The following is a 26,969-nucleotide window of genomic DNA, read 5'->3' as shown; positions in this document are numbered from 1 at the left end:
CCAGACGAGGAAGACGGTGGTCTTTCTCGTCGTCTTTGGTACACTACCGCTACACGGATGAAAAACAAGATAGCTTCGGTGCGTTGCGAAGTCATTTATAACGCATAGTGACCATGCATGTATTTCACAGAGGTGGGCAAGTGTCTTCGAGACACGGGAGACATCCGTTTTCTTGGCGCGCTGCGTAGTCACACAAACAGACTAGCGGCCGGTCCCGGAGAACGTCTCCAGTGACCAAGGGGAAAGTTTTAAGAAAGATGAGACTGAAATTTCCAGGAGGAAAAAACACCAGGGTGTGTGGACGCACCTAAATTACACCGCAAAGTTCTAGACGCTTCACGAACGACTGCGGAAGCGTCTTCTTGTCCTGCTCGACAAGCGCGAGCCGAAGAACCACCCCCCGACAAAGCCGTCGGGCGGCTTTGGAATACGAGATTAAGCATTTGTGTCACCTTTGTTTGTATTTGAAGGCGTTGGATGTAGAAGACGCCAAAACGATTTTTTTTGAGGAAATTGCAGTTCCCCAGCGATGCAACCAAAGCAGTCGCGTTGTAACCACACCGCCCTCCGGTTCGCCAGGGCCAGCCAGTACGGCCACAGAACATCTCGCTTAGCGTAGCTCGACTGCATTCCACTTCAGCACGCAAGTTGTCCCTCGGTTCACTGATGCACAAACTCTTGACGGTTTGTGGCAGAGATATCTGGGCAATTCTCTCTGGTGATCGTGGCGTTTCGCTCCCAAAAGGGGCTGCTGTATAGCGGCTGGTCCACGGCGTGTCTGCTGCGATTTTTTTATTGCAGCTGGTGCCAGTAACACTTCATTGGACTTCATGAAGCTGAAAAAGGTGGATTCCTTAGGGAGGTGAGGCGTTCCTCCGAAGGGCGGACTCCACACTCTCTCCTCGACTGTTGCCTTTTGCTCGGATGCTGATTGACGTGGCAGCACTGGAACGCCAGTAATAATGGGTAAATCGAGCACGTCTCGGCTTGCTCGCCTCTACACTTTTTGAACCTTATATGCCTTAGAGAGCTAGTTACAGTCGGTAGAGCAACACATTCGCGCGAAGCTCACAATTCGCAACGTCTCTGGGCATGTACATTCCCGAGCAACTGCGCGACTTTTGCCGGCGTGTATCCAGGTCCTCGCCAATCTAAAAGACCACAAATGGATACAGGTCCATCGCAGACCCAGTCTGCAGCATGTGGCGTTCCTCAAAGGTCTCAAAGGCAGTTGTGTCCTTTGCAGCACTTCACACGAGGCACCGCGGAAAAATCGTCTGCCGCGCGGGGAAGTGACTCAATGGCAAGAAACCCCTGTAGAGTTACCTCTAGGAACGGAAACCAATTAAGAACGGAGTCCAGCTCCTTTCAGCCGGTCACAAGTCTGCGAAGGTTCTCAGTAAAGTGGCAACGGGAACGCCAGGGGGGCCACACTGGCAACGCCCCTGGCAGGAGGCCCGTCAGCCGAATGCCCGAATGCCGACAAGCTTTCGGCCTCAAAATCCTTGCAGATCCTGTAGACTCCGTGGAATGACACGGAATGCTGTGGATGCAGTGGCCATGCTGCAAGTATACAGACCGGAGCAAAGGCGCGAAGTCAAGCGCTGCATTGATCCTAAGCTCGGTACAACTAATTTCTGGACTCGACCGGTAAACCCACGACCCCGAATCCTCACGCCTGCGTGCCAACAGAGGCGACAGGCGGAACGTACACAGAGGGTCGTCCACCACATCGCAAAGTGTACGGAGTACGCGTGGTGGACTCGAGCGCGGCCTTTGGCCGAGATCTGCCTTCTACGAATTCGCTGCCCCCAACACAGCATGGCGTGCTCCGATCGCGCTGCCTGCCTCGGTCCTAGTTGTTCACAGCTCGTTTCCTTCGCGAGTGGCTGATATGCCGAGTTTATCGAGCTGTTCGTAGGGAGCATTCATCGCCCTCTGAAGCTCTTCCACTTCCTCCAGCCCCTGGAGGATGTGCTTGGGGACCACGTCGTCAACTTTGAGCGTCTCCTTAAATGCGAGGAGAGACGACAGGACGTCGCGACAAGCAACAGGTTCGGACAACAGAGAGAAGAAGGGAGTCACCGGGGCGGAAGGCAGAAGCGCGAATCCGCAGCCCTTCACGCCGCTCGCTTCGAGAAGCGTTCCTCTGGTGACTTGTGCTGCCGCGCCGTTATTTTCCTCGGCCCCTGTAGCCACTTGAGAACCAGAAGTGTCTTTGTCTTCTTTCCGAGAAGCTGCAGTCGTGGCCGACAGCGTTTGACAGGTTCGCTCCCCCGCAGTCTCTTCGTTGGCTGCAGACGGTTCGTCCCTTGCCGGCGCCGAGTGGTCCAGCGTGGTATGATTCACCCCATGGGCGTCGTCCGTCGTTTCGCAAATCGCCTCCGCTTCGGCAGTCCCAGCATTTGCGTCCGTTGCTCGCGGCGCTGTACCGACACCAGCTCCAGACGGGCTATTCGGCTCCTGCACAGAGGCGTCTACCACATCCCTTTCCGAGGTTTTTGCGTGGCCCGAACGCATGCGTTTAATACGCTCCAGAGCGTCTACGGGCATCAGCGGGCCCTCTCGGAAGCCCCTCAGGAAGCCTTCGAAGCGCTTGCTTGCTCGCTCGGCCAGCGCAGCGTCGCGAGGGCGCTCCACGGCTGGGCAGAAAACAAAGGAGCAGGCCAGCAAGCAGTCGTCGTCCGGCTTCCCATCCTGAGCCCTCTCCAGGAGAGAGCGCAGGACTTCTCTGAGAATTTTGCACGGGATGCTTCCTTGTGTTCTCACGGATCCTCCACAGCGGCCTTTGTGCATCTCCTCTCCATCTCGTCGCCGATCCACCGCACAGCTGTCACCTGTGCCCAGGCCTCCTCCCTCGCTTCCCGCCGCCGCTTTTCGTTTTCTGGCGTCGCCCCCCCCAGAGTGGCCGTTTGCGGACGCGCGCGGTGGCCAACACCCACAGGGCCCCACCGCGGGACACCCTACGTGGACGAGGTGAAGGACCGTGAAGTCTCGGGGCGCTGTGGCGCATGAGGCGTCGGTCTGAAGAATGTGGACGGGCCAGCGAGCGGTCGAGAAGGGACGCGCAGAGTTGATGGGTGTATCGGAGTCGGCCCCCCGCACACGTTGCGTCGCGTCCGTTTCCAGGTGTTTCCGAGCCTTGGGATCCTCCGTCTGAACCTCGCGTGCGTCCTCTGTGCCTGCCCGCACTGAGCAAACGCACATGCGGAAGCCCGGGCCGTCCAGCACCGGTTTGCGGCAGATGGCGATGAGGTGACAGGAGAACAGGGAGACGCTCTCCGTCTCCACCCTCGCTGGACGCTTCAGAGCATCACGAGGATGGCCGCGGGTGTCCGCGTCAGTTGACGCTGGCCGTGCTCTCCCGCCAATCTCCTCGCTTTTCCGGCCTCTGGCGCTGCCCGTGGAAACAGACGGGTCCGATGCTGCTCGGTTGTCTTCGGGGAGGGACTCTCCGAACAGCGTCTGACGTAGAGACGCGGGGGCGGCTTTCTGGCCGAAAACACCGCCGGGGCGCTCGGCGACACTGCCGCGCCGTGCCCCTGCCTTCACGCCACACGTGTTCCAAACTGGCGTGTCCATTGCGGGCAGACTATCGGACTCGAACAGGATGAGGTGCGTTCTCACCCTCTCTCCATTGGTTAAGTGCACCTCAAGCTCCTTTCCCCTTTCCCTCGCGACATCGCAGAAATCCGCTTCGGGAGCAGCCGCACTCAAAGAGCGCGGTCGCCTTCTCTGCGTCCTTTCCTTCTCCGTCGCCCCCTCATCGCTGGCCGGCAGCCCGTCGTCTGCCTCCAGGCCTCGCAAAGCGGCATCGTCTCTCAGCCAAACCTTCACCTCTTGAATGCCTGCGCGCAGCATGCAGACCGCTTCGCTGAGTGAGGCCACCCGAGCAAAGGCCTGGGGCAAGTCCGACGTCCCAAAGAGCGGATAGAGCCACGCTCCGTCGGAAGCAGTCTGCCGACTGTACACGCCGACACTCTGCACAAACAACTCGAGGCGCCTCTGTCCCTCCCTGGCCGAGCAAACCAAGCTGTGTGGCAGCGAGTTTGCCTCCCTCGCGGGCGATGGCGAGGAGCCGGCCAGAAGGGCTTTCTCGTCCGAGAGAGCTCGAGGGGACAACGAAGAGACCGGAGAAACCCGCGCCGCCGCGCCGGTTGCTCCCAAGAGAGGAAACTCAGAGAGACAGACTCCAAACGTAAGGTAACGTTGAAGACGTTCTGTTAAATCATGCCGGCGCAGAAACGCTTCCCAAGACAACGAACCTTCCCCGTTTTCTAGGTTTTCCTTTTCGTCCTCGTCGCCGGCCAGACCCCCCCTTGCCCCGGCTTCACCCCGACCAGGCGTCGCCGCTCTGCCTTTCGGCGAGCCATTCTCCTTCCTTCCCCAGCAGTGGGCGGCAGAGAGGAACTGTGGACTGAGGAACTGGGAAGCGACTCCAGATACGAATTTCATCAGCGAGCGCTTCTCGCGCAGCGTCAGGACAGAGCTCCCAAAGATGGCGCTTCGACTCAGCGGAACAGCCTCCAAGGTCATGTGAGCTGCGCCGTCTTTGCCAACCTGCGGACTGCCCCCGCGGCCGAGCAGCGGCGTACTTCTTTGCGTCGCGCTGCTCTCGGAATGCCCCGCCGGCCGGTTGGCGCCCGCCGCGTCGCCCACTCCCGTCTTGCGCCGTTTCACTTCGTCGCTTCCGTCCTCGTGGCAAGCTGAGCCAATCGCGTTCTCTGTACGCCCTGTGTGCTCGGCGCAGGCGGACCTGCCTCGCTTTTCCGCTCGGCCGCCTGCCTCGGCGTCCTCACGCAAGTGCGCGCGCGCGTGCCTGTCCCCGTGCATGCCCCACGTAAAGTTCTCGGTCTCCATCTCGAGGTCTGCCACGTACACTGGCGCTTCGAGAGGCCGGAACTCGAGGTACCGAGCAGCGCCACTTTCGACAAGAATGTTGACCATCGGACTGTTGCTGTACAGAATGCGCGGAAGTAAGTCGAGGCTGAATCCATTGCTTGTCGACGGTTGAAGCAGCGCTTCCATGGTTCGCTTTCTCCACACGGAGTCGCTCTCTGTCTGCGTCGCGCGTGGCGGCGCCGTGTCGCCACCGCGAGGCCTCTGTACGCTCGACGCCCCGGGCACGCTTGCAGGCGCGCGCACGCCTCGAACGTCGGAGCCGGATGCGAGGCCGGGGCGAACCCCAGAAACCTCCGACTTTTCTGCGAAGGGAAAAAAGGAAACGTGGCGAGAGAAGAAGTCTCCGAAACCCCTGCCGGGGCCTCCGCGAGGTTGGAACTGCGTTGGAGACAAGAAAGGCTCTGAGGCTCTTTTGTCGATGGCGTTGTCAGGGCATTCCCGGTCACGCGCAGCAGTGCATGCATCTGTGCCTCCCTGCCCCGTTGCCTCACTCTGATCTTCTAGGCGATCCTCCGCGACTCGGCACGCCAAGCTCACCGCGTTCTCTTCCTCGCTCTTCTCCAGGACAAGGATCGGCGTCCGGTCGGGCACCTGCGTCTGGGTCTCTCTTCCCTCCTCTCCGTTGTTTCTGCCGGCGCATTCGCCCGCCAAGGCCCAGTCTATCAACTCCGACAGACGCATACTCTGGTAGGCGCCGCCGTAGGTCCCCGACTCTTCGACCTGAACAACCCGCGCCCCGCGGCGGGCGAGGGCCGCGGCGCAGACGCAGGCCGAGAGTCCAGTCCCGACGACGAGGACATCCGAGGCTAGAGGGGGCGACAAAGAATCCGCGGGAGACAGAGCAGCCGAGGAGGCGGCGCAGGAAGCCGGGGCCGGCGGGTCCATCTGGAAGGCGTACACGGGACGTCCGAACTGACTTGAAAAGAAGCCGCATCAACGATCCGCGGGTTCTGGTCGCCCGAGGCTGTACAGCGCAGAAATGCGTTTTGCGTGCCCCCGAGAGCCAGGGGGTCCGCAGTCGACGCCGCCTGCGGGATGCAAGAACGGGCAACGGTTTAGGGCTCGCCACAGAGAGTCAGCCGAGCTCCAGGTAAAGGAAGAAGGGAGCAACCGAGCTGCTCAACGGCGGGACCTGGGGCGTAGGGGACAGCGGCTTCACGGAGAGGGCGGCGGGGTACGGGGCTCCGTGGGGGAGAGAGTCATCCGGATCTGGGCCAAGGAATGCGGGAGGAACGGCGAAGAACGGGAACGGAGAAAAAAGGGAACGGAGCACGAGGACAGAGCCACCCGAAGGGAAAAGCCGCAGCAACTGACGGGCTCACATGCCGTTCTCGATGACGCACAAAACCCACATTGACCCAGGCGAAACCAATTCTACGCGGCGCGCCCGGACGCCACGAAGAAACTTCGGCAGCGGCTGCGCGAGCAGCGAGAAGAGACTGTCTCCGCTTGAACTAGTTTTTGCCTCCAGGTCCGCAGATCCCGCTGCGACCGTTGTGGCGATCGGGATCTGGAAGAGGGCTGCCGGACTCCGTTCAAACTGCGAATAAGAGGACAAGCATCCCCGTGTGTGTAAGTAAGCACTTGTTTCGGGCGGGCGGGGGGGCCAAGGGAACGTCAGCCCGGCCCACTGTGTCCTTCTCCGGAGCCACGAAGGAGCGTCCGTATGGCGAGCGCGTTTGAGAAGGGACAGGGGTAATGGAAGAGAGAGAGTTTGCGCGAAGGCTTCCAGCGCATGCAGACGCTACTTGCCACGTTCCGTGGTCCGCCAAGCCCTTCGACAGCACCCTCACAGGCTGCAGCGGGGGTTTTCGCTTGCGGCATTCAGAAAATTGGAAATTGCCGCTGAGAAGGCAATCCCGAACGGAGAGGTCGTTCGGAGATACACACTGAGCTTGGATTAAAGGAAGAGGGCAGTAGATTATTGTGCGGGTGTAAACCGCTGCGTGTGCGTTTGTCTTCCCTCCGAGTCAGACATAGGCGCGTACTCACGTTTCAGTGCTTCTTTTTGCTGCAAAAAACATTTGCTCAGTATGCATGGGAAGTAATTTGTCTTGCTGCGAGTTCTCGAATCCTCTACTTTGCCTCGACAAGACAATGGTCTCGCTCTGCGTGATACAGCTTTGCGCAGCGGCGCAGCTGGGTTGCAAGGACCGAGAAAAGACGAGTACAAGTCGTCGACTGCATCTCTCTATCCCGGGTACCGCACGACCGACACCGAAGAATGCTTCTTTCTAAATGCAGATATCGATTTCGTGCATTCCAGCCCCTGCCTCTTTTAGTGCGCGAACCTCCCTTGTCGACGTGTGTGTGTGTGTGTGTCACGGCAGGGGAAAACGTGGGTCTTTCACCCAGGCAGCATTCGCACGTTTTCCGCCGCAGCTCCACTGCCGGCCTCGGCACTGGCCCTATTCAAGATCTGCCCGTCGTTCTCAAATTTATCTGTCGACAGAAGAAATACCCAACTCTACGAGCCGTCTGCGTCTTTGTTCTTTGCAGACTTGAGCGGATTTGGAAGGAGTCCGCCTGGGGGCGTGCCGCGTTGCGCCCCTATTTACCGGCGTGCCGAGCGCGATGTCTCGATAGCGCGCGCCCTTTTCCGGACCTTCCGGCACAGCCAGCTGGCTCTCGAGACTGAATTGCGTTGCATTCCGTGGCGCAAAAAGTGGAAGAGAACCGAGTTGTTTGCGTGTGTGCTTCCTCACGAGGTCCTCTCTGATCGTTTTAGCTAGAAACTGCCGGGTTGTCTGTCTCGCCGGTCCAGCAGAATAGTTGTGAGGCGCTCGCCTCGGATTCTCCGGGCGTGTGACTGAAACCCTGGAGGATCCCTAGAAAACCAGCACCTCTGTCTCGGCGGGGTTCTGCGCTTTTTCCAGAGTTCTCAAGCGATGCGTGCACATTGAATATTTCGCTGTTTTCGGGACTAGCCTTTGAAGCTCGCTGCTCCTTACCAAGGCACAGGTCTCTTGGTGCCTCGGGGGAGCCGCTGTCCCGTGCACAGTAGGTTTTGCCTTCTGCCTTTCATTTGATAACCGGCTAACGAGCTGGCCGTCGAAGAAAGCTTTCCAGGAGGCGTGTACGCACCGCCTTCAATTTCGGATCGTAAGCTCGGCAAGATGTGAAGGACTGCGCGCCGGAGCCTGCTAGGCAGTGGCCTCGAAGCTGTGTGGGAGCGGTTCAGTCCTGTTTATGAGCAAGGAAAAAGTCACATCTTCGTGTTCACCCTGTGCGGGGGCACGCACTCCCTTGGAGAAGTCTGTGCGTAAAAAGGGACAGGGACGCCGCCTCCGCAGTGATTCGCCCGTGTAGATCCTCTCGTTTACGCGCCGGTGGGGGCGACACCCGAAAGTTGACGCGCGACTTTGAGCGCTTTGCTCTCGGTGATGATGGCACACGCCTTCGTGCCCGCGCGACAATACACAAAGGCGAACTGCACACGCGTTTAGGGTCGTCAGTCTTTTTGCGAGATTTTGCCGAGTGCAGAGGGGTTGAGAGTCCTCGGGGCAGAGAGAGGGGGTTCGTTCTCGGCTTCTCGCATCTGGTGTCTCAGCTCTGTTGCAGAGTGCCCACTTTTCCTGCTTGCTGGTGTCTCTCTAGACGCGAAAGCGGTGCTCAGCAGCCACGCTCATTCGGCGGTTTCTGACAGTCTCGCCCGGAACGCGCCGCGCCAGCGGGTGCCGAGAAAATTGCTGGCGGCGAAGGAGGGATGAAGAGCGTCGGCGGAGCAACAGGGAGCACCAGGAATCCGTCGCACCGGCACCTTTCACCGCGCCTTCACCATGGGTCAGGGAAGCTCCAAGAAACAGGACGGCGTTGGGGCGCACCTGCGGGAGCAAGCGAAGCTGATTAAGCGTGTTCAGGAGTACCTCAAAAAACTTGACAAGTTGCTCGCAGGTAAGCGGCTCTTGCGGGCGTGAATGTACAGACACTCACTTGCACACCGCCTCACTGGTCCACAGGCTTTCGCTCTACACGCGAGAGAGGGACGTGTTGCGTCGTTCTTTTCTCCCTCGTTCTGTGGCGTTTGCTACGCGTTTTTCCGTGGGCGTGCGCGCCTACCGTCAAGCGCCTCTCCCGGTGTCGTTTTTGCTGGTTCGCAGTCTTCTGCTGGTCTTCTGGCGTGCAGCAAGCTGAGAACTCGGTCACGCCAATATTCGTTTTTCACTGTTTGTAGACGCATTTTTCCCTACTCGCGTTTTCTGCAGCCGTATTCGTGTGGCCTACGAGAGAGAGATGCGTTCGCCCCGAGGCATGCTGGGCTGTGGACTCACGCACCTCTGTGGGTTGCTGCGCGTTTGTCGCATGTTGAGCGTCATATTTTCGTTAGTCACCCTGAACCGTGAAACCTGAGAGTGTCGCACTTTGCCTTGGTTTCGGCGCAGAATGGGAGAAAACGCACCGCCGCATCGGCCGAGCGACAGACTCATTCTTTACTGCCGGGACGCCGTACAGGGAGAGTACGGTCGCCATAGTGCAGCATATGGTGAGTATAGCGTTTTGAACATGGGAGTGGGAGGGAGGGGGGGGGGGGGCGGAATTGGATTTTGCGGGGGTGGCTTTAAAAGGGCATCTGTACCACTCCAAGCAACCGCTCCTTTCTCGTGTGGCTTCGATACTGATTAGGGGCAAGCGGGAGCATGCAGAGATTCCTTTCCCCTTCTCGCTTTGCCTACGGTGTACAGTGAGGGCCACGATCGGCTCCGATATTTAGCGTGCTCTGGTTTCAACTGACCACAGACATGAGTGCCTCAATGAGTCGTCACCGCGCGAACAAAAGCGAGTACGTTGGCCGTCTCTTTCCCCTTCTTTGTACCTTCAGAAAATCTTCGAGAAGGCACGTGCGGATCTGGTAAAGATGCATGGGCAATGTGCCGCGTAAAAAATCGAATTGGCTGTATCGCCAGGCTCCCGGCGCCTGGAGTCCCGCAGCGTCTGCTGCGTAGATGCACAGCTTTGCGTGTATACGTGTGAAAATCTCAATATTCCCATAGGTCTGCACGTGAAAGTGTTCATGTGTGGAGGAGAAGTGCCGCTTGCGTTAGCTGTACATGTGTACGCAGGGATGTCTTGGGCAGATTCATGCTTCACTTTGATCGTTTCTCGTTTGTGAGTTTTCCCTCTCTGAAGCGGTGGCCAACCTTGGAAGCGGGGGCGGGTTGCTGAGCTACGAAGACGGATGTGACCCTTCAGGCGGCTCGTTTCGAGCCGTTTGCTTCTTGCTGCGTTCCCCCGACTCACGTCAGAGCGCCTGGGGATTCGCCGACCTGCGGACGTGCAGGCGGATCTGGGTGAGTCTTTGCATCTTCCTCCTTCCTCCCACGCAGGTTTCTGTTCGTTGCTGGCGTGGACTGCTGCGCCTTTGTTTTTCAGCGCCCTCAAATCGTGGCCGTCGGGCGAACTGCCACGGAGCTCTTGAAGAAGGCCAAAAACATTGAGGTGATGACTGGGACTGCACCTGTAGCTCAGTGCGGATGAAGAGAGGGAGCGCTGAAGGCGGTCTTCGTGCTCCAAGTCGGATTTCTTTATCCTTGTGTGTGCCCTGAGCAGAGAATCAGCTGGTGATACGCCCGTGAAGGGTGTTCCGGTTGCAGGGTTTCCTCTCGAGAGGAATACCAGTCTTTTGAGTGTCAACAAGATGTGGACATATGGCTGTTACCTGTGCAAGACGTGCCAATGCATTTAGCTGGCCAGCTATCTACAGGAGCGTTTGGGGATGTACCTTCTAGGTAGTGGTTCAGGGCTGTTGTCTCACTTCCGTGTGGCGAGGCGGTGCAGTCTGCGTGTCCGAGATATGGTCTAAGTTGCATGTTTCCATTTTAGTCGTTTCGTGGCGTCCTTGCGGCGGAACCAGATGCCTGGCAGTGTTCTTGCCCGTTTGGAACTACGTTTCTCGAGCTCCAGAGCGCTTCGTCGCTCCAGAATTCTCATTGACTGTTTCCGCGCTGTTTCGGGTTCCTGGTTTCTCCTGCTCCGACCCCCCTTCATGCCGTCGCAGAAACTGGTGGACGATCGAGACCAGCTTTCGCGGAAAGTTACCGCACGCAATAAGGTGAGTATCGGCCGTTACTCTTGACAAGGGGCCGGGCGGTTTGCCTCTGGAGAAAGCGGGCGTTCAACGCTGCGTGGTCTCTTTTCAGAGGTGTCGTCCACTGAACACAGGCTGACGCAGATCGGAGCTACACGTGATCAAACCGACCCAGGGAGTGTCTGGCCTTCCGTCTCTGCCGTTGTGCTCGTAGAGCGTGGCGGTCGCCAGCAGAGAGGGAACGAGGCTCCGGAAACGGCTTCCAGCAGCTGCACCCTTGTTCGTCTGTGTGTGTAGGTTGTGCTTCCCGCGCATTAGGCTGCGCAAGTTCTCTGAATGGGATGAGAGGACTCGTAGACAGATTCTCGTGTGGGTTCTCCAGATACAGGAAACACAGAGGGCAGGAAGATGTTAATCTCTCATTGTTCTCCCTCCTGTACACTCTTTCGGGTCATCCGCATGTACAAATCCAGGATCTGATCGCCAGAACTGGGAAGTCGCGCGTCGGGGCACTGACGGGGACCAGCGCGAGTGTGGACAACATAAACCACCCGACGCGGACCACGGTCTCGAATACTGCTGTGTAGCATCAGCTCTGTGTGAGACTGGTGTGTGTGGACGGCCCCACTGCAGTCCCACGCCTGTGCCTGTAACAACTCGTGCGAACAGAGGCATCCTGCATAGTATTTACAGCCTGAGGCCGTGCCTTGTTTTGGTCTCGCGTGTTTTTCTGTATGGTTCGAATGGTTCTTATACGTCAGAAGATCGTGGCTAGCCGTCTGGCAAACGCGCCTGGTCCGCGAGGCAATAAGCAAACGGCGGAAAAGATGAACGGGCCTTGATCGACTGCGTAGCGCTACTGTGCTCACATCAACGCCCGAAGACATTTTTCTGTTTCTCCGCAGAAACTCACCCGACTGAAATCGAAAAATTCGGAGTGTCCAGATGCAAAGACACAGCGAGACATTCTGAAGGTATGGGCATATGCATCGAACTGATTTTGGTTGCGCGTCTTCTGAAGGCGCAAGGGAGTTTTTTGTGTGGGAAAACCACACCCGCCCGGCCTGCTGCTGTTTGGTGTCTCACTTGGGTTTCGCGGTACTTTGTCGTGCAGATGTCGACGACAGGGTTTCACGCAGCGCACTGTGAGCTGGGCCACCCAACCCGGGGGGAGATGCTAGATGCGTTGAGTGCAGATGTAGTAGCGGAGCACAGCCGCTTCTGTTGTGTCTGCTTGTGCATGCCCCTCCGGTGTTATCGGTGGTCCTCTCTTCTCGTTACGCCAGGCCGAGGAAAAGCTGAGCGCCGCGATGAATCAGTACAAAATGAAGGAAATGCAGGCGCAGTAAGTCCCAAAGAGCAGGAGCAGCAACGCATGATCTCCCAGTACACCGAGTCCGGCTGACCGGGACACCTGCCGTCCGTGGTCGCGAATTCGTGATCGAATCTGTCTCGCTGTCTTCTTGCTGTGTCTTTTTAGGTTCGAGACAAGCAATGCAATGAACACCAAGTACCTGGATGCAGCTACGCTGGTCCACAGGGTGAGTTTTCCTTTTTATGTAGGAGCGTTGCTTCCGGTAGTCGATAACGTAAAGAGCTGTGTCTCTGGCCGTTCCTATCAATACAGCGCCCACCGATTTTTTGTGTGCAAGTACCCGTAGTTGTGAATGGCTGTGCCTATTCGATCCGCATGGAAATTTGGAGACACTTTTCAGGCGTCGCTTGTCGGATACGCAGGATTCAACAGAACGTGCCTGCGTTGAATATGAATGCATTTCGTGGAGTGCCGGATTCTCGCAGTTTATGTTGCTGTTCATAGATGGGTCGGCGTTTCGTCGGCCGGTGCTTCCTTGCTGGCATGTGCATGAGACCCGTGTCGCCAGAGGTTCTACGGTGACTGTAGTGACAAGGAAGACCGTGGCAATGTCAAGGGAGGTTGCACCGTTGCCCATGGCGGTAGCTACGTTAGTTGGTGTCCAAGGTATCAGAATGAAAGCGCAGCGGTGGTCACTTGGGGTTACTGAGGGGCTGCTGCCGCCGCAAAGAGCCGTTGATCTAGCGCGCTGAACCCATCAGGGCTGACCACTGCTTCGCTCCTGCCCCGTTTTGTTTGCAGAGTGTGTTGATCGCCGTGAACTTCCTGCGTATGACAACCCCAGAAATGCTCAAGGCAGAAGCGTATCTCGGAGTTGTGCAGGACGGTACTAGCTTACCTTCGATTGACCGAACGAGTAGCGGCCAGCCCCTATTACTGCCCCTCGGGGGGATTTCTTCGATCTCACCGGATCCGGTACAATCTCAGACGCGTCCTGTTTCTCCTGGTAATGGATTTTGTCCTGTCTTGCCTACTGCTCCGAGCTCACCGGTGCATGTCGGTCCGAGTATTTGTCACGGCAATGAATGGGGCCCGATCCAGTCCCCGGTTGCTCAACAAGAGGGGGCGGCGGGTTCGAACGGCGTCACGAATGGGCACTTGGCAGGTACAACTTCACGGGACGATGTCCTGGGGCGCTCGATGGACTCGAGCTGCAATGAAACCCTGCAGCGCCGGGTCCTGACTCAGAAATACACAGAGGGTATGGTGCAGATTGCAGAACCTCGGAATCCGTTCGACGCAGAATAGACACCCGGCACGGCGGCTGCCTTCAAGATCGCGGGCAACCGCATCAACACTGAAGGGGGACGGCAACTGTATGAGGGTGGTGACCATACTGCATTAGAAGAGGGAGAGTGCGATTGTCCCCCCAGACTGAGAGACCGGACAATTGTCCATTCTTTTACGGAGCGCGGGGGGTACAAACCGTGGATGGTGTTTTAAACTCGCTGCACGTTGTGGATTATGGGTTTTTTCTCTGCATCACATCTGCGGCCTTATGCTGGGCACTACACTGGTTGTGCTTGCTACACGATTAGGCTTGTCCCCCGTGGTAGTATTGGTGATTTGCAGCTGTGTTACCTCTGTAACACGGTGGACGATTTGTGATAGTGGCTGTGCGCAACTGGAATCTGTTGGTATATATTCGACCGCTGCCTTATGTGTCTTTGCACGGCAGCATGTGGACGATCATAACTTCAGCCGCCCGTAGTTTTATTCATAGTGTGGCGCGACAGGGATGTTGCGTCGGCGTTTGTAGAAAAAAGGTTCACCTGATATTTAGTAAGCGAGCGGGCCAAACGAGCCTGGATACCCGTGTTCTTTTCATCCATGTTCTACGCTGCACAGCATGTATGCACCGTTGGAGATGACGACGCCCACTGCTGTGTCGAGAATTCCAAATATTTGTTTGAAGATCATTGATGGGTTGAGGGCCGTCTAGCGGGAGTTCACCCACACTACCTCGCACCAAATTCATGTGACTATAAACTCTCTTTCCGGAAACAGATTTGCGCACGCGGTCGTTGCGGTTAAGAGTCATGGCCTGTGTTTTACACAAAGTGGGTCATAGGCTATGTTGCCATGGACTGCCCTGGGAGGCGAATCCAGTGTTCACCTGCTGTCGCGATACGCGGTTGTTCGCTCAATCATTGGAGTCAACTGCATCCCCTACATCACAATCATCTTTCGTATATCTGTGCAGCGATATGCACATCCAACGGTGCAGCACTCTGCAGGCAGCGAAAATAGCACCGACTCCAGCTACTGAACGCATTGACATCAGAGTTCATCACGCGCAGATATTTGAGTAGGCATGTGATGCCCAGGAGGCACCGAGAATGTGAAAGAAATACTGTACATGGACGTAGAAATTATTTACGCCTGAAGGAGCGATTTTCCACTTAGAATATCTAAAAGGTTTGGCAGATCCCCATGTGTGGCTTATGGATCTAGAGTGTAGACATTTTGTTTTACGGAAAGCATTTTTCAGCTTCAATTCTGGTAGAGTGCATTGTAGTGCTGTTTACGTTTAGGGTGTTTTTGCGCTGACGAACGTTCAAGCAGAGCTCCCGAAAACAGCCCCACCTCGTTGCTGTTTGGCGGATGCAAGCAGGAGACGCCTGTTGTCCCGCGGGTTTGCCGTTGTTCCGAAAAAAAAATGAAAAACCACGGATACGATGAGGCGAGGATGGTCCTGATCCCCATTTAAATGAGGATGGATGGGCCACGAGAGTGTGTATGGCGCGCTCTTATCGGAAAGAATTTTGGATGCACGCACTTCATCGTAGGCAGTGACCATGCTGGCACGAGCACGCTCACCAAAGATGGGTATATGCAACGTGAGAACCAGTGAGAATTTCAAGTACGCACTTCAAACAAGTGCGTATATTGCAGCGTCTGGAAGGTTATAGGATACTGTCTCCACGCCTGAAAAACATCCAGAGCTGAGACTTGTAGTGTATATATGGTGGTCTCGAAACATTATGTCCTTGCCTTCCGCAACACCCTTTCTCTTCGCGTGTCCTGGGCCGCAATGATCAGCAGGGTATGCCCTCTAAACACGACAGTGACATCGGCAGTCGATGCGTCGCTACTGTACCTCAGATTAGCTCCGCGCTCTGAACAGGCAAACGATCATTACGACAAAAATCCTCATATATCTTCCATTTAACGGGAACTGCGGATTGGATCTCTCTAGATTTAGCGGAAGTTGGCAGTTTCTGTGTGCATACCGTACTCCGTCTCTAGAACACCGCTCTGTAACTGCACCAGTCCACAAAATGATTCTGTTCTGTATGACACAGAGAAATACTACAACCCTTACGAGGTGCACAGACTACTAGTGTCCCTCGAGGCGAATTTTGGAATTGTGCCGGATCTCGGTAAGATGTGTCGGCTGTCCTTGGAAAGTGAACAATGTGAAGGTAGCTTAAGCATCTGCAGCTCGACGTGCCTCCTCTACAGTACACTGGATTGATCTGCCGGCATTGCTTCCGCTTCATGTTATCTTCGTTCAGCAGGAGACTCTCCGAGTGAATGCATGTCGACGGGACGGCGACCAACGGTTCATCTGTTAACAAACATTTTATGCGGCTCGTACGCTCACAAACTTGCTCACTGTCGTTGCTGCATAGCCTGCTTCGCCTGGCTGATATATGTGTCGTCTCCGGAACATGGTTTGTAGCACGTATCAAATTCTCGCAAGTCACGATATGGTTGGCCTTGGAGAAAAGGAGGATACTGAGCGATTAATGAGGTCACGGTGCAAGAAAAAGCTCTCATGAAGGCCTTACGCGGAAAATTATTAAGGCGGTTAGTAAAAGAGACTAGGCATTATGGCCAAGTTCTCCGCCTTTCTTCCACGCGGAAATGCCACCGTGAGAGCGTTGCGAGTAACGTGAATGCATGCACATCCGCGATAGACGCAAAGAGATTTGCTCTTGCATCATGCTAGAGTCGGTCATGGCGTTAGCTGACACGACTGTAACAAGGTGCTAGAAGCGACTTTAACAGAGAAACACGCAGTTCGCTTCCATTCATGGAAATGAAACTCGCTGAGGCCCTTTCCCAAACGCAAACACTAGGGAGGTGCAAAAATGGGTAATCGGGAAAATATGGTTGCATCCATCCTGTGAGCATGCAGGTGTCCCGGCGACTACGGGTGACCAGTAGAACCTGAGTCCATGTTGTAGGCCTATCTCCAAACATCTCCATCTGGGATACACCAGCAACTGACGGGGGACCTCCGGTTTTGCATCACTTTCACATTCTGGCGGTCCACGTCACAGACGAAGCCCACCACATTGCCGCCACTACAAATTCAAAAAGACAGTAGACCGCAGTGCGCGCTGGCCCCAGATGTGTGTCACCGGTGGCGAGGTAGTGACTTATGCCTTACTGCGGCACTGGTAGACCATTTAGCGGCCACAAATTGAGTGACTGAAAATACTGGTGTAATATCCGAGTGAAGCCACACTGCTACACTAGGGCACCCCATCTGCGGCACCTCGGAGATAGAGCCCGTGCTTTTGAGGTCTGTCGCATATTTCGATAGAGGGCTTTCGACCTGGTCCAAGGCAAATGAAATATAGACGAACGAGCAGAAAATATGGAAGGTGATGAAGAACGGAACCGCAAACGATGGACGTCCTTGCACGATGCTGCGGGGCGCCAAACGTTCCCAGCCGCTGCGAGCCCCAAGGATTTATGGGGGGGACGGCGGGAGGGGGGCGTCCGCTGAAACGGTCGGAAACAAACATCCCCCTGCATTTACAGAATCCCATTCTTGCCTCAGATGTTCAGGAAGAAATAACTTTTCCATACACATTGCCACAAACGGCTGCACGGAGCACCACAAACATGAAGCTGCTCTCGTGACCTCGCACGGCGTGTCGGTGCTAACGCCCTCGAGATCGTCATCATTCCGATGCCTGGGATCGACGTCGTATGGGCTTACCAAACTCTTGAGTAGCTCTTTCAATCTCTTGACAAAAATTTGCGTGTTGAGTCTTAACAGGAAACTTCTTGTTGCGGCGACCAGACACGCTGTGGTGACATTGTACACTGACCAGTAAAAGCGGAGGTCGTTGTCGATCTTCGTGGTCCTACGCTCCTTTCGGGGCCCGTGATTCGACCCCCACGCAAAGAAGTACCTACTACTTTGCTGGTTGCAGTTTGTGTTTTTCGTTTCGACGCAGTGCAAAGCATATGCTTTGGTACTTTCATACTTCTGACCTGGATGCTGTATATCAGGCAGGATTCACCGTGTAGCACTCTCGTGGAATTTCCGCGTTTGTGTGGTTCCGTAGCTACCCTGCTCGAAAAATAGACGCGCTCCCACCTCCGGCAAGTCGAGTGGGACACAGTATCGACTTCCTGTTCGGGATTTACTTCTCGTTCTTTTCCCTGCCCCACTGCCTCCAAAATTGGGTTGCTATCTACAACATTAGAGACACGGAAAACTGGATCTTTCGAGTCCCTTTCGTTTCTTACTTCGAGAGCATAAGCGTCGTGAACGTCTCAGCGGCTCCAACGCGATTGTGGGCGGTTGCATGGCCCGTCACATATCCATCTGATTAACAAGATGGTGAATCCGTCCTCGGCAGCCGCTTTGGTTTTTTCAGTCATCTTTTTGTGCGCCCTGCACAGCTTCTGCATCGAAAGTCGGGCAATGACGACAGATGCTGTGGATTCTGTGCCCGTTACCAACAGCACGACCAATGGGAGCGACGCAGTACTCGTGGACTCCAGCTCAGCTGTACCGGTTGAAGCTATGCTCAAGCAAACAGCAGATGATGTTTTTCCGAAGATGTCGAGGAGGTAGGGTTTACACGTTGAGATGAGGCGTACACCGTTGTCAACCCAGGAGTATATACGGAGCCCCGACGACGCTACAGGGGAGAAAACTCAGATGATTCAAGTACCAGAGAGGACGCGACTGGACTACTGGTTTAGATCTTGAATGCCTTTGTTTACCGGATCCAAGTTCTATTGTGTTAGCATGGTTTCGAGAACACTCAGTATATCGATTACAAGACAATCGGTGTGTCTGCTTGTTGCACTGCAGAAGTGGACCCACCAAGAAAATCACGGCGGCGTTACGTCGTAACAAAATGGTGATGGCGGCCACGGCGGGCGTTTTCCTGACAGCGGTCTTGGGGCTACTACTCGCTTTTGTCAAGCTACAGGAGTGCCTCCAGGCGTCGCTGAAAAACACCAGTAGCGAAACTGAAGGAAACACAAGACGAAGGCTTGCAGCAGGCGGCGGCGGCGACGGAGGCAAATGTGTAAGCTTGACTCCTTCATCAACGGGAAGACGGTAAAACGCCTGTCCTTTTCATTAAGAGTACGGTCCGGTCTCACCAACTGTCCACCGTTCAAAGGCCGACCGTCGACATTTCACACCCCGTATCTACTGGGCGCTGACTTGCCAGATTAGCTAGGTTCCAGGGTTTCACGTCGGTTGCCGGTTCTCAGTGACCTAAACCGACTGTGAAGCACAACTTCTCTGTACAACGGGGTAGCAAGTGGCTTCTCACGCGGTGCGGTGTTTCATGGACACCTTTTTCCCAAGGAAATTGCATTTTCACAGCTGTCCCCGGATTGGCACAAGAGCGTCGACGGGTGTTGAAGCGATTAATGCCTGCCGGCAGCATATCACAATTGTTGACGGTCTACAGAAGTTGTTTGACAGCACCCCGCGGGCGCACCACCAGAGCAGCATATGATAACTGTCCGGTTGGTGGACCTGATTAGGAGGCCATATATTCCCCACCTGGTTGATAATGGCAGCATCAACCAGGCTGTGGAGATACACTGCCCCTTCGCCAACCTCAGAAGCAACACGTAGTACATCTGTGTTATTGGCTGCCTTCAGGCCGCGTAGCATTGTGTCTAATGTAGAGACATCGTCAAGCATGTAAATGAGTTCGGCGACTGTTGTCGAACAGGGCTATGGTGGGGTGGGATGGGGTAGGTATGGCGCCCGTCGGTTTTGTCGGTGAGACCGTGTCATCGCAGCGAAGCGGTTCGCAACAGGCGCTCGACGCTGGGGAGTCTCCCCCAATCGGCTGCCGCTTTGTGGAGTGCTCGTTGAGTGCGGCGGGGAACGGCGTGCTTCGCCAGGTCAAGGAGGTACGCACGGGCGGCGAGGGGGTCGTTGGACGCGACCGCAAGGGCCTGCCAAGAGACTCGCAAGATATCACGCCCTGATGCGGATTGCGCCGTCTTACGGGTTTCACGCGGAGACACGCGAGACCAGCCAGTGCCCGAGTGCGGGACAGAGCAGGGACGCTTAGATTCAGTTTGATGGGATAGCGTGTTCTGCGGACGATGTCTACGCAGACAAAGCGTCCCGGCTTTTTTACCCTCCTGACTGCATATGTGGGGGAGTTTGATCACGCCATCCTTCCTACCTGCTGGCGTTCGCTCTGGGGCGCTCTACTGCAGTGCTGGCCTGCCCCAGGTCGCGCGAGGTGACATTGCGCCCCAATTTTTGTTTCGCGTGGCATGCTTCGCGTAGTGCCTGTACGCTGGTTGCCGTTTGTATGACGGTGGCTGCTGAGTGAAGCGCGTGGCCGGCAAATGGGTTTTGGTTGTGGACGCAAGGTCCGTGCAGGTGTCGTTTATATGGCATGCACGGGGTGGACTGATGGCAAGCGCATTGTTATCGAGAACTAGCCTGTTGTTAACCCTGGTGACACTGAATGAGTAAAGACGCCTATTTTTTTTGCGTGCAGTGATCCAAAAATGTGATACGTGTCGCAAGTGCGCAGGTATTGATGGTTCGGGATGAGGGAATGGGCGCCTGCCGTTCGCACCGAGTTTCTGATAGGACGTTTGGCAACCAGTCGCAATTATTCAGAGCCGAGCCATCTGATGATTTGTGATCTTGCTGCCAGGCTCTACGCACATGATGGATAGGGCGCGCAGGTGTTGAGGAGACGCTGTTGTATGAAGAAGCGGGTCAGGGTGTCGGGAAGGCAGCGGCAGTGACGGGGGACGGAAGCTGTGGGATGCATCACATTTTGTCTCCTGCTTTGTAGGGATGCATACCACGTAAAACAGTCTGTGTACAGGGACTGCTCGGAGGGTAAAGCGCCCATTGGCACAAAGAAAAACTTGTGAAGGGTTGGGTATGCTCTTGCGATCCAATGCAGCTTGTGTCTTTACTTCATTGGCTTTGCGAGCGACGAGATACTTCCAGGCGAGACAGATGTGTTGAATTGGGAGACGTGTGGGTACGAGGTGGCGTGTTCGTCGATTCCACGTCTTACGCAGCGCGATGGAATACGCATTGGGGAGCGATATCCTTGTAACTACCGAGGCAAGGCTCCGGAGCCAGCAAGGCGTGACCAGTTGCCCACAGTTTCAGGCGAACCTGGGTATGTTCACAGCCTGGACCATGCCGCTCCATTGTCTTTGTCCTGTTCAGGCGAAGGACGTAGGTAGTCAGGAATTTGGTGTTGACGACGGAATGCGAGCCCCTTGGTTGCAGGGTTTGGTTGCCTGTATACGCGTGGAACCAGCGAGTCAAGAGGTTTGCTAGTCCGTTTGATGATGACGAAGAGGCGCAACCTTGCGACGATAGCTATGGGGGTAGTGGGGCTATCAGCGTAGTGATTTTGGGGGGATGCCAGGGCAAGCTAATTGGCCGCGCGATCGACTGATCAGGGGCCGTTGCAGCTGGGTGCGCAGGTATATCGATGGGTTCCGTTTTGGTGTACCCTCGTAGGTCGAAGAAGTACGATCATTGCATGGGACTTGCGATGGAAGTGCCTAGGCAGAGGGATCCCTTCACATCCTTGGCTTGATGGGTGGGTCTTTGGGAGCAGGTCGGATTCTGCACGAGAGGACAGCTACATGTTCAAGGAATGATGAGGGGAGTAGGTGCTTGGCGGTTGACACGTCGCGTGGCCACAATTTGTTGCAGCACGTGCAGATCTGTTGGAGTGTGGTGTTTTCCGAGTACTCGTCCGCTTGGGTAGAGACACCATGTTTTGTTGTGCTACGATTGTACTATCTACGATTGTACTGTGTCCACAGTAGTTCTGATGCTGTCTAGAGGGCTTAAAGACGGCAAGCAGTCTGTAGTAGTGGGTGCGCAGAAAAACATAGAGTCTCGAGGGACTTAGAGGCGATGTGCGTGTATTCCTTCATGATGGGATTACCGTAGGAGTCAGGAGGAAAAGAACGTCTACCGCCTCCGTAGCCGCCCAGTGTGGGGATCCCAGTCCTGTCGAGAGACGGTGGCATGGCTCTTCCATATTGCTGACACGATGGAGGTTTGAGTGTCGCAACCAGGCTGTAGGCCACTTGTAGAGGGTCTTACGAGGGGATGGCTCACGAAAGCGACGTAGATGGTAGCCAGGAGCGGAATCGTTGCCACGGCCAGAATGGCGCAGCGAGTGTTCGGGCAAACAAGCAAGAGATTGCGGGAAATTAGGGCGATCGAGAATTGACTATGATGTCTGTGAGTCGGGTGAAGAGGTGTTGCGGCAGAGGTGAAGCATACAGTTGAGGCGATGGTCATAGCCTATGCCGTCAGGTAGCAGAGATACTTGCATGTGAGATGTACCGCTATCACAGCAGAGACACTACCACCATGAGGGCAACGACGGGGAGATCATGTGACGTCATGTGCGGGCGTGTATGCCTCACGGTGCCACGTCTGTCGGGAGGACGTTTTGGACGGGGTAGTGCCCGGGGCGGTGCCGCGGCCTGGCAGGAATTAATTTCATACGGCGGATTTGGGACCACACCCTCACCGTGGTGTGGCGTTTTATGGGTGCAACATGGATACATGTGCAGGCTGCTGCCTATCCATATTCCTTCTTCAGGCCAAAACGGTACGATGTCGAAGGGTATGAGTAGGTTGAGCATTGGATATATCAGTTGTGGAGTGGTCTGCGAGCATGGAGATGAACCCAACGCCCCGGGAAGGGTGTGGTGGTTTCGAATAGGGTTATGGTGGCACGTCGCGAGCGTGGCCTGCCATGCTGCCGGTGATTGAGGTGCGTGAGGTCTGTCGCATGGCGGTGGAGCCGTCTGTGATGACCGATGGAGAGAGGGGGGTTTTGCCACGTATCGGCTGTTGTGCACGCGTTCGAGCACGATGTGGTGCGCCGTTTTTCCCCAGGTCCAGGGCGTATGCACTGACAGCGAGGCAGTGGTTGCAGCCGGCCACATTGCATGCCCAGCGAGTCGTAACAAACCAGGCCATCTGGCAGTTTGTGCCGTCTTCATAATTTTGCAACGAGTCTCAAGGGGCGAACCAATTTTGTGGTTGACCGCGAAACTGCGCCGTCATGGATGAGACGAGTTGGGTTCATAGCGGGTTGTGCTGATGTCATCTCTGAAAAAAAAGAGGCAGCACATTGTTTTGATTGCCATGACTGTATATGTGTGGGAGTTTAAACGCTCCATCCTCCCTCCCCCCTGGTGTTCGCTCTGCGGCGCTCTACTGCAGTGCTGGCCTGCCCCAGGTCGCGCGAGGTGACATTGCGCCCCAATTTTTGTTTCGCGTGGTATGCTTCGCGTGGTGCCTGTATGCTGGTTGCCGTCTGTGTGACGCTGGCTGCTCAGTGCACCGCGTGGTTGGCAAATGGGTTTTGGTTGTGGACGCAAGTTTCGTGCAGGTGTCGTTTTTTATATTGCGTACATCGGGTGAGCTGAAGGCAAACGGATTGCTGTCGAACTAACCTGCTGTTCACCGTGGTGCCACTGAATGAGTACAAGCGGCTACATGCGGGCAGTGGTCCAAAACTGTGATGCGAGTCGCAAGTGGGCAGCTTTTGAATTTTGTCTCGGGACGGGTGCACTGAGTGTGTGTGTTGGATATAAGTTGATTCGGAGGTGGGATACGGGAGATCGGGTGCTTGACGTTCGGATCGAGTTCCTGATGAGACGTTTCGCAGGCGGTTGCGCATGGTCGGAATGATCTGTTTTTTATGGTTTATGGGCTTGCTGCACAGACTGTAGACACATAATGGGTGGTGTGCAGGTGTTGAGGAGACGCTGTTGCGTATGAGGCAGCGAATGGATTCGGGGTGCTGGAAGGGTGCCCGAGCAGGCAAATGAACAACAAGCGTGACCGCGAACATGTGGCTTCCGCATCTCCTTCATCCCACGCCTTTTGAGGGAACCACCGAGGGTTTCGTCAGCTGCCCACAGTACGCAATCGTTTCTCGAGTCCCAGTGGTCATGTATTTTCATGGCCGGGTTGCGAATCTGGAAATGTCTCGTTTCACAGGTTGGTAATCTTGTTTCGATCGAGGTACGTTAACGGCTGCTAGGCGTGATGTCGTGTACGGCCCATCCGTGTCGCGAGCACTAGTGTGAGGCGGCGTCACACGCCAGCTGGTAGAGGACAGTGAAAGAAACATTATCGCAGAACCGGCGAGACAAAGAGGTACCGGCAAGTCAACCGGATTTCGTCATTCATTTGCTTCGCTTCTCAGATTATCGTGTTGTCGTGTTGTGTCTCATACATGTCCTGTGTTTCCGGCCGCATATGCAGGATCGCGCGTGGGGCGGTGTGCAACGGACACATTCATCGCGTCGTGTTATACCTGCAGGCAGGCAGAAGCGTTTCTCTACGATGGGCCTCCGTCGGCCGATGGATGAGGCACGCGTCGAGACCCCTCGACAACTGTAGACGAATAGAAAAACGTTGCGATTTGGTATGCACTACACTGCGGCGCAGGTGTCCGTAGTTTCCCGCTTGTGTGTTTCGCTAGGCGTTGTGGAGATGCTTAGTCCCTAGTGCAACATCAGTGAGCAGAGCTACCTGACTCGCACCGACTGGGCGCCGACGAATCTGCGAGGTTGTCGTGTCGCGGGATGGGATTGAGGATTGAGCAAGGCTGTGGATAGCCGCTTCAAGTGGTGCTGCGATATCATTCCTTTCCTTGCACACAACTGCACGCGGGAAAACGTTTCTTTCTACCATTGGACTCCCGAGCCTATGAATAGAGCACACGTCGGGACGGCTCTAACGGTGCCAATGAATGGTGAGACGTAGCAGTTTCAGTTTCGGTACTACTGCACTGCCACACAGGTGTCCATATCGTGCCGCAAGCGTTTTCCGCCATGCGTGGAGGATTGTTTTGCCGTTAATGGAATATCAGTGACCAGAGCTGCCTGAGCTGCATTTTTTTCTTTGTGAGGGTCCCGGGCACACGCGCTTTAGGCATAGTCGATGCGTTGGTAGCCGCGGGTTTTCTCGAAAGACTTGTGGGGTCTGCCGACTCGACGCGGCTCCCTCTCAGGACTCCCGAGCCTGTTCGCAGGTGGTCGCATCCGGTTCACCGAGTCAGCGCAGGCCATGTATGGCCCTGTGTGGCCGTCTGAGCCGACTGGATGCAGCCGGCAATGTCGGTGCAAGCCGGTTGAGCAGGACGGTTGACATTCGTTGCCCGTGGTGGGAAGGGGCGCTCCCTCGCGGGATTATCCGTGCAGGGAAGCCTGCGCGGGCGCGTTATGTGGCGGGGCAATGTCACGGCGTTACCATGAGTCGAGGTTATATGAGGAAAAATGCGACAGGGCTCAACCACTCTATGGTCGGTGCGAGAGATATGATGATACGATATGGGGACCAGCAGCGGTGCGACATTGCGTGCCGCGTGACCAGTAGGCAGCGCGTCTGCGTCAAAACAGGTCTTGCGTAGCGGGATGAAATACGTTTCGGAAGACACGAGACTAGACCGAGACGAGACCTTCCGACGTCAGCAAATCTGCGGCGTATGTCTCTTGGTTTCAGGTGCACTGGGAGTGGTTCAGGAGGGGGCCCCGACTGATTTTTTTCTTCATTTCGTGTTCAGCCTCCGAGTGTAGGTAGTGACTGGTTTGGTAGGGTGACGGAATGCGGGTTCACCGTTTGGGATCGTTGGCGAGCTGTATGCGCAATACGTACGGCTTGGAGGTATGTGATTGCGTTGCGTTGAGGTGTTTGTGGGATGGGGTTCGTAGCCGGCTATGGGGTTCGGGGAGATGCCGGCGTGTCACGTTTGAAGGGTTGGCAGGCAGAGGGGTTTGGAGGTCTGCACACGGGCGCGCGAGTTGCCTCAGCATCGTTTTCATCGCATGTGACATGAGGTAGTCAACGCGATTTCCGTCAGCGACTGGCAGTATGCACCCCTCACAGATGCCACATGTGGTTTCGACACGGGCCGAGGTTCGTGTTGAATCGAGGACGTCTAGCAGCTACACGTGACGTCGAGTGTCACGCGACCGCTTGGAGGTCACCCTATTGGTAGACAGCGACTAGAAGCAGCTCGCCCCCGCAAAGCAAACGAGACGCAGTGATCCCCACGACCGTATCTGAAATCGGGTCGATTTTCACTTCTCTCAAAACCTCTGTGTTCGGTGTGGTGGTTCAAAGGTTAGTGTGATCCCGCGTGTAGAAGCATCATCGCGCATAGGGTGTGGCGCCCCGCGCAGCTTGAAAAGCGTCGTGCGGTCTGTGTGCGTGGGGGCAGACGATGTTACTACCGTTTGAGTTTGGGGCATATAGAAGAGGAACGTGTCCAGAAGGGACGAAGCCCTTTGATGCATACTGAGGGGCGTGGTGGCGCTTTTTGCACTTGTAGTAGCTACGCATTGCACGTGGGTGGTGGGGTTGGGCCGATGAGCGGGGATTGGCTTTGGAACGGTGCGGAGGCAGGGGGATGGGCGACAGGTGTGACTGCGGATGAGCTGCATCAGCGGGAACTTCATTCCACGTCAGTTGAGGGAGCCATCGCGGGTTTCGTCAGCTGATGCTAGTACGCACTCCTCATTCGACCTCGACGGAGAACGGTAGAATGAGGGCTCGCGAATCTGCAAGATTGGTGTGTGACGGGCTGGGGTTCGTGCTTTTGAGCGAGCCCGTGAACAGCTGCTACACGCGGTGCTGTGTTTCATTCGTCCGAGACGAGAGAATCAATATGAACTGTCGTGGCACTTGTGTTCGCTGACAGCGACAAATAGACTGACGCCCTCGAGGAAAGGCCAAAACAGGTTGGTCCTTGCAACTGTATCAGCCTTCGCTCATGCCTGATATTCATCTCTTCCTACCTACGTCTTCGTTTGACATTGTGATGCCTCATTTATTCGTTGTGTTCCCGGCCACAGAGGAAGCGGGGGCTGTTCGCATATGGTCTGTGGCGCGCCATGCTGCTTTTTGTTGTCCCAGCACTTGCGGATAAACTGTAGAAGAGTCGAGTATTTTCCGTACATACTATCCGTAAACAGCGTTCATCCAATTACTAATCGGGTGCGGGTCCAACAAGAATCCGATCCGTGTATTCCGTACAGACTCACATCAGGAAGGAGACTGCCAAAGTGAATATCGTGATATCCGTACAGTGAGTGATGCGAGCCCACTACAGGGCGTGTCTCCATCGATATCAGGCCGTACTCACAGCCCTGGTGCATACGCCTCCGGCTTCGACAGGTTAGTGAGGAATGGGGTAGGACACGGGTGCCAGCGTGGCGTCACAGGTTTCCTGCCGTGCCAAATGCACCTGGCTGCGTTCACAGCGTGACCCCCACCGTTCTTCTGCCGTGTCCGATTCCGTTTTCAGGATCAAGGAGTAGGTAGTCGGGGGTTTGGGGAAGATGGAATCCGGTTCCGTTGCTTGGTAGGGTTGGCGAACTCTGTACGTGTGGGCCGGGAGTGTCGGGATT

General features: G+C 55.7%; 2 protein-coding genes across 2 annotated transcripts; one reads left to right on the top strand and one right to left on the bottom strand.

Annotated features, from left to right (window-relative positions):
* Positions 1–1,863: 1,863 nt before the first annotated feature.
* NCLIV_009530 (conserved hypothetical protein) lies at positions 1,864–5,787 on the bottom strand (the record flags this gene model as incomplete). The annotated part of the gene is made up of 1 exon (XM_003880468.1): positions 1,864–5,787. The coding sequence occupies one exon, from the start codon at positions 5,785–5,787 to the stop codon at positions 1,864–1,866; it is 3,924 nt and encodes a 1,307-aa protein (XP_003880517.1).
* Positions 5,788–8,681: 2,894 nt separating this feature from the next.
* Positions 8,682–13,550, top strand: NCLIV_009520 (conserved hypothetical protein; the record flags this gene model as incomplete). The annotated part of the gene is made up of 9 exons (XM_003880467.1): positions 8,682–8,796; positions 9,285–9,385; positions 9,722–9,751; positions 10,273–10,338; positions 10,898–10,951; positions 11,833–11,901; positions 12,214–12,272; positions 12,408–12,468; positions 13,044–13,550. 9 exons carry the CDS (start codon positions 8,682–8,684, stop codon positions 13,548–13,550), a joined length of 1,062 nt encoding a protein of 353 aa, XP_003880516.1.
* Between the last annotated feature and the right edge of the window lie 13,419 nt (positions 13,551–26,969).

Source organism: Neospora caninum, chromosome IV (genome assembly GCF_000208865.1).
Source record: "Neospora caninum Liverpool complete genome, chromosome IV".
NCBI classification, from domain to species: domain Eukaryota; phylum Apicomplexa; class Conoidasida; order Eucoccidiorida; family Sarcocystidae; genus Neospora; species Neospora caninum.
The sequence above is the reverse complement of the archived record's forward strand: the minus strand, read 5'-3'. Positions and strand labels throughout refer to the sequence as shown.